Source organism: Centropristis striata, chromosome 9 (assembly GCF_030273125.1).
Source record: "Centropristis striata isolate RG_2023a ecotype Rhode Island chromosome 9, C.striata_1.0, whole genome shotgun sequence".
NCBI lineage: Eukaryota > Metazoa > Chordata > Actinopteri > Perciformes > Serranidae > Centropristis > Centropristis striata.
In genome coordinates this window covers 34,164,938-34,177,039 of record NC_081525.1, presented here as the reverse complement: position 1 = coordinate 34,177,039, position 12,102 = coordinate 34,164,938, and the positions used below count along the sequence as shown (strand labels likewise).

Genomic DNA, 12,102 nt, shown 5'->3' with positions numbered 1-12,102 from the left:
CACCATGAAACAGAAAATACTGTCAACAGCCATGTTTTTAGATATAAAGTATTATTTAAATAAGGCTATGCATGATATATGAAGAAACCCCTCAGTAATAACATTCAGAATATAGACAGGAATAAAACTTGAAAGTTTATGGTGTATGGTATTTCCCAAGAAAACAAGTCCCTAAACTACTAAATATTTTTTTTAAATTACACCTACACACCTTCTTTCACCTCTGTAAATACACATGGTAGCCAATTATTATCAGTTACTCAACTAATCCTTTCAGCTGTGTTGTGTAGAAAGGGTCGTTGTTTTTTTACCACCCTTGACATGGTGTGCTTCCACTATTTAAATAAATGTAAAGCTGGCAGGCAGCATGCAAACCAGTTCTTACATCATTGAGATTGCTTAAGAAATCCATTAAATACAAACAACTTATGTTGGTTTACTGTGGATGTTTATTTTCTTAAAACCATTTCTGACATTTCTTTTCACACTCTCCTTGTGATGTGACCCTGAGCTTTGGCACTCAAATTACTAAAGCAAACTGGTGAGCTGATGTGAAAGTGAATGCATGGATGACAGGTATAAAGGAAGTTAGTATATTATATAATAATGAAAACAAAAAGACACATATCAGGTTCATAAGAATCCATGAAATTACTGACATAAAAAATAAATTAATAAAAGCACTGTCATTAAACATATTTACACAAAGAAATCACATTTTTAAATACACAGATTGGGCCTCATACAAAAACCACTCAAACAGAAAGATTTAGGAGAAGTTCACTTATTACTATTAATTCACTAATTTTCATGTATTCTGAATTTTGAATTATGGCAAAAACACAATTCATGACCTATTTGTTGGAGTCATTTTAAAAATCTAATAACTGTAGATTTAATCAATTCAAAGAAACGTTGATTTGAAAGTCTTGTATAAATTATAAAGTAAGAGAAAGTTCTTGTATGAGGCCCAATTTGCTTTTGTCATGTGTACACTCACACTTTTTCAAGTAACATTTGCATCACAGTAGCGAGGCTGTTTTCATAAACTGTAGGTATTCCTAAAAAAAAGTAATCCAATTAATTTTTTGTTATGTTACGAAAGAAATGCAGAGAATTCTATAGGTATTTCATGAAATTTTGTCCATTTATGTTGCAAGCAGACCTGGGGGGATTAAAGGCCGGCAGGAGGGGAGGTGGATGATACAAAACCAAGACTTTGATCCGGGAGACAGGTGCTTGTTTCCTGCTCATGTCCCTTTGGAAACTTCTATACTCATGTTCTAAGCCAGTGATGCAATTGCTGCCAGTAGTGCAGTGATTTTGAACCTATAACCATTTTTTTGTCCTAACCTTAAACAAGCCGTTTTGTTGCACAACCTTCAATAGTTCTGCATAAAACAGCAACTGTTATTTAGTAGGATATCTCAAGAGTGTTGCAGAAATTTTCCTCGGAAATCACACAAACCCATTCATGGGAATATGTTGCATTACAATCTACATTAGCTGTGACACACTCCATTTTTCCATATTTCTATTGCTCACACTACAGTGGCATTTAGTTTTTTTTCTTATACCATACAGTACCATCAAATGTGTATTCAAACAACTCCACAAAGAATAATCTTGTCCAGTACGATGCTCAAAAATGGCACAAAAAAATGATGTCAATAAATAATCGTTGTCCATATAAGCACAATGTCTGACATGCAAATACTAACACATGAAGTATGAACTTAAAAAGCGAAAGTGAACAGTGAAACTGAGACTTTGGCAAAGGTGAACAATCAGTATCTCTCTACCACATACACTGCACAACCACAAAAAACTGTCTAATGCTCCATCTCGATACTATGAGGATTCAAATCACGCAGGTGAAGAAGAGCAGCCACACTGCACGTCATGACCGTCTGACACTGCCCACGTCTGCAGAGTGGGTCGCGCTGCTTTCCCCTTTATTACTGGATCAGCCCTGCTGTCTGTCCTTCTCTGAGGGACCTGGGCAGACACATGTTGTATCTGGTGGGGGGAGAGTAAGCAGAGCTGACACATCTCCTCTGTGGCTCTGAATGCAGATGGGCTGGCAAAGCAATCTCACACCTCCTCCAGGTCTCTCTGTCTGTCTGTCTTTCTGTCTCTCCTTCTAGGGGAGAAAGAAGTTGATCCGCTGGGGTATGGATTTGCATCCCTGGGCTGAGAACAGTCTCTCCTCTTTGGGGACATACAGCATCGCCTTGGCCACCTCATCGAGCGTAGCTTCATCTGTCTCCAGACCTCGTGCTGCATAGGCGTCCCGAGCACAGAGCTTGACGTGGCGGTACTCCAGAGGTAGGAACGGCACAAAGAAGTCGATCAAGTGGCCAGACATCAGCTCACTCTGAGCGAAGCCACCTGGGACAGAGAACAATCAAGAAAAAATGCTTAGACATTGATAAACACAATTTAGGGTGCTCTGCTTCACCAGGCACCCCAGTGCTAACACCATTAAGGCTTAGCACTTGAAAAGCAGCAGGCCCAGGTTCAAACCCAGCCTGGATCCTTCCCCTCTGTACCTTTACCACTATGAATTAAGTCAAAAACGACCAAAAAAGTAAATGTTTCACCTAAAAGACACTTTAATGTGAGACGGTTATTTAAACCACTGATACCGCAATGAATCAATACTTAAGTCTGCAGCTTATTATCTTGGTCAATTAGAATAAATTTTAACTCCTGCCCGTCCCTACAACACTAATAAAGAAAGGTTTGCAGCTCACTCAGTAACACCAAAATTGTTCACATCCTGTCCATGATGAAATGGCAAAGAGCTGAAATAATCAATTTCACCACCACTGTAGAAGAGAATTCAACATCTGGACGCCAGCTGAGAAATGTAAAGCCAGCTCTGCAGCGTACCATGAGATTCCATAGTTTCAGCTCGTAGCCGATGCTCCAGGTCTTCCATGCCGATGTCCTCTCGATTTTGACCAGAGTGCCAGAAGTCCAGAGCTACGTCATTGATCGTTGCTCCACCAATATTACTGTAGAGAAAACAGACACATCAAGGTATAAGATGTCAGAACTTTTTGACATTTATAAAGGGATATGAGTATTTCTGGTTTGACTGGATGCATCAGTGCACAGTATCACAGGTTAAGGTTAATGGTAAATGGTGCACTTTGTAGCGATTTTCTAGTCTTTGTGATCAGTTTTGAGCTTGAGTTTTAACACTACAGACTGCACTCATTCACACACACATTCATACTGGTGGCAGAGGTTACCCTAAACCGTACTGGGTTAGGAAGGATACTTCAACATCAAGGCCACAGCCGCCTGAGGTTGGCAGATAACTAACCTTTTTTTGCATGTCGTCTTTAAATACATTAACTTCATACTAAAATAACGACTCAAGTTTATGTGAAAAAATGTATCTTCCCCAAAAGGAAATGCTTTTGTAAGGGGTGATTCTCACACTCTGGTGAGAATCCAGTGGTGGGTTTGTAAGCTTGGAGCATTTTCCCCTAATTTTAGTTTCTTTTCACAGAGAAAGTCCAAGGGAACTAAAAATGCATCACTTCAAACAGTGTGCTTATTGGTCAGATGTGTCTGGGGCAGGAGCAAGACAGTAAATACAGGAAGAATGGCCTGTGTACTGAACTGGTGCATATTGCTGTGACACGCTAAGTAATTTGATAAAGAGCAAAGGTCAAACTTGCAGAGTACACCTAATAGTTTGGTTGGATGAAGGCTGGATCATGTTCACACCGACATGATCTGAGGGACATAGATATAATGATTAATAAAAGTTCAACATGATTATTTAATATGTGTTTTAGGGATCGCATGCATCTCTCTCATTATTTTTATTCATGTAAAGAAAAATGTGGTTCTATATTTGACTGAAAAGATGAGATCCGTCAGCAGAAACCGGACATGAGTAATTGAAAACATGAAAAATCCATAAAGAGGGCTATTATAATGAAGAGGGAGGAACATCCTTCATCACAGATGAGCTGCCAGAGTACCAGGGACAGAGATGCAATATATTCTGAGGTTTTGACCCAGCTTCAACAGACAGGACGTGCCTGTCATATAAACCAACCTGAGGAAGAGGAAGATGGCTCTGCGGTAGCTGACGCCGTCTACGTTATCATAGTGATCCATGTAGGGTTTGATGGCGTCAATGAGACCCGGGTGAAGCTTCTCAGCCTCGTCAAAGATGAACAGAGTCTGAGGGCAGCGCAGCACCATGTCCCGGATCGCCTCTCTTAGCTGGCCCTGGATACAGAGAGGAAGACCAAACGACAGTGTTGAAAATCACTAAAATCTTTAGACCTATTTTTTGACTCTTTCTAAGTTTTAGGTCTGAAACAAGTAAGGTTTAAATCAAGGTAAATGATAAGCCTTTAGGTGATTTTCAGATGGATGAAATATTACATCTTTTTTTTAAATATAGTAGCCTAGTAGACTATAGTAGCCAAAACACCTTCAATTAACAGCAATAATGACCATATCCATCTATTTTAACCAACACATTTTTAATCTATGTAAAAATGTGGGATTGTGTCTTTTTTTAACAAGACAAATTTCCATTAAACTTTAGTCATGAGGGACAAAGGGTAATTCAACAGAATTTATTCTTTATCAACAACCTAAATCTCATTGTTATGGGAGATGTTGTAAAGAAACGTAGCAGAAATGTCCAAATGTCCAGATTCTGCGGATTTTGATAGCATAAGGGTTTAAAGGTTAGGCTGGTCACTGTACCCTGTGAGATAATTTGTGTAATAACACTGTGTCAACATTATTTTGAAATCTAATTCAGTGATTGTGTAAAAATGTGTGTAGATGGCCCACACTGTAACCTCTGACCTGGCTGGATAATTGCCATGTTCCAAAAAGCCAAACATTTAGTATGTGTACAGTTGATCAATGTTTGATCTGAAGCATGTGTCCGAACCGTTATCATTCATATGCTGAATTACAACACACAGACTAAACACCACACTACGCAAACGAGGGACCCAAGAACTGCCAGCATGTTCCTGGCACAGGACGTCAAACTCTGTGCCAAAAGGGCTCTGGATGTTCTTACCTTGTACGTGTCCACCAGTCTGGCGTGTGGGAAGTGAAACGGGGCGATGAACAGTCGGACACACTCGCTCTTCACCCCGTCACGATACAGGTTATCAGCAATGATCCGGGCCACAAAGTTCTTGCCGGTTCCGGACCAGCCATGGAAGGAGAGTGTCAGTGGCTTGTTGGACTCTGGGTTGTTGATAAAACCCTGGATGGCTTTCAGAACCACAGACTGAGCCAGGTGCTGCCCGTGAAGCTTCGTCTGAAGGTCCGTCGACAGACCTGCAAGTGTGCAATGAAGAGAGGGTTAACGCTTAGCAATGGTTGCACCAGATAGCAATAATGAAGCGCTACTATATATGTATGCATATATATATATATATATATATATATATATATGGTCACTGGTGTTCACCCTTCAAGGGTTAAACTTTAAGTCACATGTCAGGCAATATTTGGTGACAATCTTCCATGTCTTATATTTGAAGGCAAGGGGTTATCTCTGCAAGCAACTAAAGTGTTTAACTATGCAGCAAATAAATGGAATTAAACTAATTTGGTGCAACTGCAACAGCCACCCTGAAGAGAAAAGCACCCTGAATCTCTACTTTATCTGTACCTTATGTTGGCTTTAACTCACTTACCTAAAAGATTTTTTTAAAGGACAACTTTAATGCCATACTAACAAAAAATAAGAATTCTTCCTCTATGATTTTGTTCTTCTCAGGGTGAAAAAAACTCAAACAGAATTAAACCTATTTAATGCTAGATAGCCTGAACAACATATCAATATCAGTTTCACCCCCTGTACGGTCATTCAGGTTGTCACTATACAAAAAATAAAAGATACTCAATACAAAAAAACAAGTCCTTGGCACACAAACTGGGGTTTTTTTTTTTTCTTTCTCATGATTTCTTTTTTAGTATACAACATGGGCTGGTATGGAAAAACTCACTGAACACATGTATAATAATGTTAATAGTAATTAACACTATAATTCTTCAATACTTTCCTTCCACAGTCCGTATGTTATTATTGATTTCAGTATTACTACTACTTCTCTAATGTTGCTTCACTTGTACACACAGGTTTCCCCTGTATAAATAAATCTGATGGTAGATCTATTTTTTTCATAACTTCAGCACTTTCGATTCTGTCGAATGTATGATTAACGGAGATTGTTTCAAACATGTGATATTGAAAAGGCACCTAACTATAGTTTATTTGGACATGCATGTAGATATTTAGGAAAAGTACATTTTATGAAAATATTTGCGCCACTTTCAGCTTGAAAGTGGTACATCCGATGCTCTGTCTAGTGTAAGCAGCCCATATGAAGTTTCAGAGTCTAAATTATTAAAGCAACAGGAAATAGTTTAAATGCATTAAGTCCAATTATCTGGAGGAGATCTGATATGGTACATACTGTGCACAACACAGGTGTTTATTTAAAAAACCACAACACTTATCAGAGTAAATTATGTGATTTACAGTAATATCCAGAGACAGTATATTCGCTGGCTCACACACATGCACTGGACCATATAAAGAGACAATAAACCCCCAAGCTGGAGTGTAATACCTGTGATGTTGTTGGTTATCCTGCAGTCTCCAGAGTCACAGCACTGGCCCAGGCTACAGTACCACTGATGCAGCAGGCTGATGTAGTCCTGAGGAAAACCTGCCCAAACGTCCCTGGTAGGAACTGCTCACATAAATAGCAAGACAGAATAAGTAATAAATTACTGAATCGAGCTAAACATAGAATGACGTTAAGTATAATGCAATGTGTATAAAGGATACGCTATAAATTGTGGTATATTTGACAAACATTACATAATGCATGCTATGTGTACCTTACCTTGCTGTGTAGCATCGTCTTGGTTGGGCTGGCACTCCCCCTCCCATATGTTGCAATAAATATAATTAAAATAGTACGAGGAAACATTGGAGATGCTGTCGAACTGGAAGAAGTCGGCCTCTGCGGACAGAGCCCAGAGCACAGGCAGCAGCCACCGCACAAACATCGGTGAAGAGGCTGGTCCGAGGCGGCAGAAACGAGACTGAACACCGTGGCTCGGTGCACCGATTATTTAAACCCGGCAGTGTACTGGCGGCCTGCACAGTGTGGGACATTTAGCCCTCTCCCCATTGTAGCGAAGGAGGGGTGTCCCTTCCTACTTTCTGTACGGCGCATGCGCGTACTTTGCTCCACCCACTTTCATATAGCGCGTCAGTTTCTGCTTTAACATTTAACTGAATCTCAGATTTGTATTTTAAGTTTAGCCTATAAACCACGTTGGAATTAGTCATCTAGCGTTGAGATTCTGATTTTTTTTTTTTTATTAAAGTGGTGATAACTTCCGGTGGTCTTTAGTCAGTTCCGTCAGTATATGCAGGCAAGACGCCAGCCAATTTTTCCCCTTCCCTAAACGTTTATATACTTTGCTTCTATTCAATTAGGTTTAATTTCATGTTCATTTTTTTTACATTTGAGTCACATTATGCTGATGTTTTACATGCATGTCGTGCATTTGTTAAACATACCACTATCCTTAGTTTTTTCATCAATGATTTAAGACATACTGCCAAGTATTAAATCCCATTGATAAATAAAAATAAGTACAACCAGACAATGTATTTTTCAGTATTTATTGCCACATTTTCCATAATATTGACAAGTTCTTGAGATTCATGTTTTGGCCACAGGTGCCAAGGTCCTCATCCATCAACCGAGTGCCATTCTTTGTCCTTGAGGCCAAATTGCTTCATAGCAGCATCCTGTAGGGGGGCAAACAAATTTATTAAAATAAAATCTGGTGTAAAGTGTAACAAGTAGACTTCTGCTGACCACACAGCCTCAGAAAAAAATGGAACGGTAGGAGTATAATCAAGAGAGATCATTTGGCAGAATCTTTTCATCATAGGTCAAGTGGTCTTTTAAATGGCACCCACAGAAACTTCCTGCTGACAAATATAGCAAAAGGACTTAAAATGCTTACCAGGGTCAGTGTGGCAGACCCAGCTCTTTTCCTGGAGGGGGAGAGAGAAAAACAGCCTTATTACAAGTCAGTGACTGGCTAATTAAGATGTAATTCACTGGGTTACTCAGTAACAGATGTGGTCCACATTAAAGTTCAGGTCAGACATTTGTTAAGACATCACTGAACCCATGAATCATTTTACATCGTGAGAGGGAACTTCATCCGTACCTCAGAATACATCATGTTATTCAGACTGGTCTCCAAGTCAGCAATCCAACCTAGAGAAGCAGAACAGCATAAGTCTAATAAGCACACCAACAGTAGGATGCACATTTCACACTGACCAGATCAGCTAGAGCTAATTCAACAGACTCCATGGTTAAAAGTCAGTAGTCACTTCATCATCACACAGGTCAGTCTAGTGTTAGGGTTTACTACAGCAACACCACACCAACTAATCTACATGTGCAGCACTTTCAGACCCAGATGTGGCAGAGTTCAGGCTTTAATGTAGATCAAATTGAATTTTAAAAACACCTTTCAAATTCCTCAGGAATTTGAAGTATCTTGGATTAAGAATAAAAATTTGAAACCAACTTCAGTAGTCATCGGGGTCTGAGGTGCTTTGAAATGTTGCACATTTCTCACTCACCTTGCTTTTTGCAGTCTTGTCCTCAAAACTCATCTTACTCCATCTGCAAAGATAAGTTTCATGTGAAAAAGAAAAAAAAAAAAAAGTACAGTTCCTTCCTAAAAACTATCCAGATCAGACAAACTGAACTATTTCCTCAACTGGATCAGAGACCTGATTCGAAGTCATCACATCTGAATATTAGTGTACAATGCCAAATCTTTGTTGTTACTCACCAACACAAGAGTAGGAAGATTCTCCAACAGCAAGGCTTTACATTGCATCTGGATGGGAGAAGAGATTTGTTATTGCCATGTATAGAACAGCAGAGTGCTCAATGACAATTGCAACAGATACATCAGCTAGGAGCGAAAGACAATAGTTATTCGTCATAGTGAATCTGTTGAACTATGCACTCATCATTGTATCAAATCATTAAAAAGGTTGTTACTTCAGCTTTTCAACTCACCTTTACTTGGCCTTTTGTTCTGCCACAGCTTCTGTGAATTGAAAATATATATATATTTTTATACTGCTCCAAAAATCAGTACCTCACTGGTCATTTAGGATGACACATCAGCTAGGAGCGAAAGACAATAGCTATTCTTCATAGTTAATCTGCTGAACTATGCACTCATCATTGTATCAAATCATTAAACACTGTTGTATTGCAGACTGTCAGCTCACCTTCATTTGGCCCTTTGAACAGCCAGTTTCTGGAAAAGAAATGCACATTTTAAAAACCACTCAAATTAATTTGGGCGTCACTGGTCATTGAGGCCGACACATCAGCTAGGAGCGAAAGACAATAGTTATTCTTCATAGTTAATCTGTTGAACTATGCACTCATCATTGTATCAGGCAAGTTTGAATTATAAAGTGTTTACCTAAAGCATTAAATTAAACTCACCTTTGACTGAGCCACCATGTGAAGTGAATCCAAGAGTAGGGAACAACCTGCAAGCCAACCCAGATATTAATAAAAGGGCACATTTTGAAAATATGCAGGCATCTCTATATGCACTGTGTCAGTAAAAATTATTCTTTCACTCTTATTCAGAGAGATTCCCATTGTTTTGTAAACAAGTTCATCACATACAGTTTGTTTGTAGGAGACTGCCATGTAAAATAATTTGTGCATTACCTGCTGTGCATGTCACCCAACAGTCAATTCAGGTAGCGTAAGCAACCTGCAGAAACAAAATGAGCAATCAAAATTTTAAACTTAAAAACTTTCAGGCATCACATAGTATGTGCCTCAGATATATACATTTTCTTAATATGCAGGCATCTCCTAATCTGCACTGTGTCAGTAAAAATTTGTCTTTCACTCTTATTCAGAGAGATTCCCATTGTTTTGTAAACAAGATCATCATTTACAGTTTGTTTTTAGGAGATGCCATGTAAAATAATTTGTGCATTACCTGCTCTGCATGTCACCCAGCAGCCGGTATAAGTACTGTAAGCAAACCTGTAGAAACAACATAAAATGAGTAATCAAAATAAATAATCTTATGACTTTCAGGCATCACATTGCATGTGCTCAGATATTCAACTGGTGGGTTGAAAGTATCGTCATCCATCTTGTCAAGAGTAGCAAATATGGTCATCACAGCAACAATCAGTATATGCAGGGTGATGAATTGATGCTTCTGGGTGTGCCAGTTTGGAGGTTCAGTTGCAACTCAAATGTTCTACATGCTTCATAGGCCAGAAGTTTAAAAAAAAAAAAAAAAAAAAAGCCATTTAAAAATTATAACCATTAAAAAGCCATTTTTGTGGATAGCCTTGGGTGTTATCATTGTGAAGTTAGTCTTAAGGATGATCAAAGCAAATCCATTGAAAAGTTTAACCAAATCCAGGAACACCTCAGAAGCATAAAGCCATCTCAACCTCCACTGTGATGTAAAACTGAGCCTCACCTCTTTGGTTCTACCAGATGCTTCACGTCTCTTGATTTCCCCAAGACCTGTAGACACACACCTTGTAAGTACCATGCTGTTCATGTTGCAAAGAAAGTATAGCTTAACTAGAAGTCTCAGTGTAAAAAATTGTCAGAAATCACATCTGTCCACTACTCTTATACAAAGCATCACAGACTCCACCAAGAATAAGCAGAAATGTTATAAAAGTAACTCACCAGCATAGTAGCTGATGTCCTTCAAAGCTTAAATTAAGCATTTTCAACCGGTTTCTGGCCACCATCATTTTGTAGCAATCCTGTCCAAAGGCCTGCAACCGGAGAAAAGAGTTAAACCATATTACAAATAATGTCTCATCTCTGCAATTAAGTCAATTGAGAATGAAATCCTGTTAAGTACAGTAATGTCACACGCAGCAGCTAATAGCACAGGAGCAGTGAAGCTAGCTAAAGCCAGAGTGTAACATCGACATTTTTCCCATGCAGTCAGAAAAGTTGGCATTCTTCACATTAATTCAGATGTCCCTACCAACATTATTTTCATCATATATGCATGGGAATACTGCAGTAATGTGAGCCTTATTGGATTAAAGTAAAATATAAACTCGTCTGCTAGTTAGCAACTCACCACGCGCAATGAGGCACGTGGCAGAGGCCCGCTGCTGCAGTCAAGACTGCTAGCGCTAGTTATCAATTTTATCCATAAAAGAAAAATTTAACTGGCAAAACTGCACAAGTTAAGATGAATTAATCTACAAATTGAGTATGAGAAAGAGTTGACAGGTAAAAATAAACAAGACAAGACTTCTTGAAGATGGAACAGAAGCTTTAAGGGAGAAGTCATATTTACCCGGTGCGCAGTGGAGGAGTGAGGCCAAGCAGAGGGTGCGGGGCTCTTTTATACAACGCCTTGCCTTCTTCTTCGTGATGTTTTATAGCGGTTGGCAAACAACGTTACGGCTCATTACCGCCACCAACTGGTATGAAATGTGGATCCTTACTTCCAGTCTATGTACGTTAACTATTTTCGATGAAAAAAAAGAAATGAAAAGACAGAAAAACAAAACAAACAGAAACACAGATATTATTATAATCCCTCTATTAAGTTTCTATTTATACACTTTGTTTGTTTGTCTTCATTTTCAATACTTAATGATTATATAATGTCAATACTCAAACAAAACTCATATGTATATAGGGTGTAAGTCTCATTGAGATAAGATAAGATAAGATAAGATAACATACAACTTTACTGTCTGTTCTACAGTAAAAACAGAAATTTGTTTTTGACACGACATCACAAATTAAAACACATTTACAAACACATTCACACACAACAACAGATAAAAACTGTGCAGCCTATTTTTTGCTGTTTATGTTTGTTATCTATCTATCTATCTATCTATCTATCTATCTATCTATCTATCTATCTATCTATCTATCTATCTATCCAACTAAGCAAGGCACCCCAAACAAATTTAAGTATGTATGGAATAAAACTAAAATC

At 38.6% G+C, this 12,102-nt stretch overlaps 1 protein-coding gene, 1 long non-coding RNA gene and 8 other non-coding genes across 11 annotated transcripts; all 10 read right to left on the bottom strand.

The window, feature by feature from the left end:
* Positions 1-435: 435 nt before the first annotated feature.
* tor3a (torsin family 3, member A) lies at positions 436-7,267 on the bottom strand. Its single transcript, XM_059341856.1, has 6 exons — positions 6,921-7,267; positions 6,642-6,764; positions 5,075-5,340; positions 4,082-4,257; positions 2,896-3,020; positions 436-2,391 (listed from the first exon to the last, which is right to left on the bottom strand). The coding sequence occupies exons 1-6, from the start codon at positions 7,084-7,086 to the stop codon at positions 2,144-2,146; spliced, it is 1,104 nt and encodes a 367-aa protein (XP_059197839.1). The 5' UTR covers positions 7,087-7,267; the 3' UTR covers positions 436-2,143.
* A 432-nt stretch (positions 7,268-7,699) lies between these two features.
* LOC131977815 (uncharacterized) lies at positions 7,700-11,468 on the bottom strand. Of its 2 annotated transcripts, none has more exons than XR_009394915.1 (13): positions 11,446-11,468; positions 10,815-10,906; positions 10,597-10,643; positions 10,099-10,145; positions 9,819-9,864; positions 9,585-9,631; positions 9,362-9,390; positions 9,144-9,174; positions 8,911-8,958; positions 8,696-8,738; positions 8,272-8,321; positions 8,062-8,092; positions 7,700-7,840 (listed from the first exon to the last, which is right to left on the bottom strand). It is a non-coding gene; the product is annotated as an uncharacterized LOC131977815 (long non-coding RNA). The 2 variants fall into 2 exon arrangements; XR_009394916.1 differs by lacking the exon at positions 11,446-11,468 and adding an exon at positions 11,224-11,422.
* On the bottom strand, positions 7,916-7,989 carry LOC131978460 (small nucleolar RNA SNORD47). Its single transcript, XR_009394975.1, has one exon. It is a non-coding gene; the product is annotated as a small nucleolar RNA SNORD47 (small nucleolar RNA).
* LOC131978463 (small nucleolar RNA snR60/Z15/Z230/Z193/J17) lies at positions 9,025-9,105 on the bottom strand. Its single transcript, XR_009394977.1, has one exon. It is a non-coding gene; the product is annotated as a small nucleolar RNA snR60/Z15/Z230/Z193/J17 (small nucleolar RNA).
* LOC131978464 (small nucleolar RNA snR60/Z15/Z230/Z193/J17) lies at positions 9,243-9,323 on the bottom strand. Its single transcript, XR_009394978.1, has one exon. It is a non-coding gene; the product is annotated as a small nucleolar RNA snR60/Z15/Z230/Z193/J17 (small nucleolar RNA).
* On the bottom strand, positions 9,455-9,535 carry LOC131978465 (small nucleolar RNA snR60/Z15/Z230/Z193/J17). The gene has a single exon (XR_009394979.1). It is a non-coding gene; the product is annotated as a small nucleolar RNA snR60/Z15/Z230/Z193/J17 (small nucleolar RNA).
* LOC131978454 (small nucleolar RNA SNORD79) lies at positions 9,696-9,777 on the bottom strand. The gene has a single exon (XR_009394970.1). It is a non-coding gene; the product is annotated as a small nucleolar RNA SNORD79 (small nucleolar RNA).
* On the bottom strand, positions 9,977-10,058 carry LOC131978453 (small nucleolar RNA SNORD79). Its single transcript, XR_009394969.1, has one exon. It is a non-coding gene; the product is annotated as a small nucleolar RNA SNORD79 (small nucleolar RNA).
* LOC131978468 (small nucleolar RNA SNORD75) lies at positions 10,709-10,775 on the bottom strand. Its single transcript, XR_009394982.1, has one exon. It is a non-coding gene; the product is annotated as a small nucleolar RNA SNORD75 (small nucleolar RNA).
* Positions 11,073-11,153, bottom strand: LOC131978462 (small nucleolar RNA SNORD74). The gene has a single exon (XR_009394976.1). It is a non-coding gene; the product is annotated as a small nucleolar RNA SNORD74 (small nucleolar RNA).
* Positions 11,469-12,102: the final 634 nt, after the last annotated feature.

Bases quoted from the DNA above. Each gene is read 5' to 3' on its own strand.
- tor3a (XM_059341856.1), bottom strand. From the start codon at position 7,086: ATGTTTGTGCGGTGGCTGCTGCCTGTGCTCTGGGCTCTGTCCGCAGAG. The intron at 6,765-6,920 runs GTAAGGTACACA...TTATGTGAGCAG, and splicing joins AGACGATGCTACACAGCAAG to TTCCTACCAGGGACGTTTGG. The intron at 2,392-2,895 runs GTACGCTGCAGA...TCTCTGTCCCAG, and splicing joins TGAAACTATGGAATCTCATG to GTGGCTTCGCTCAGAGTGAG.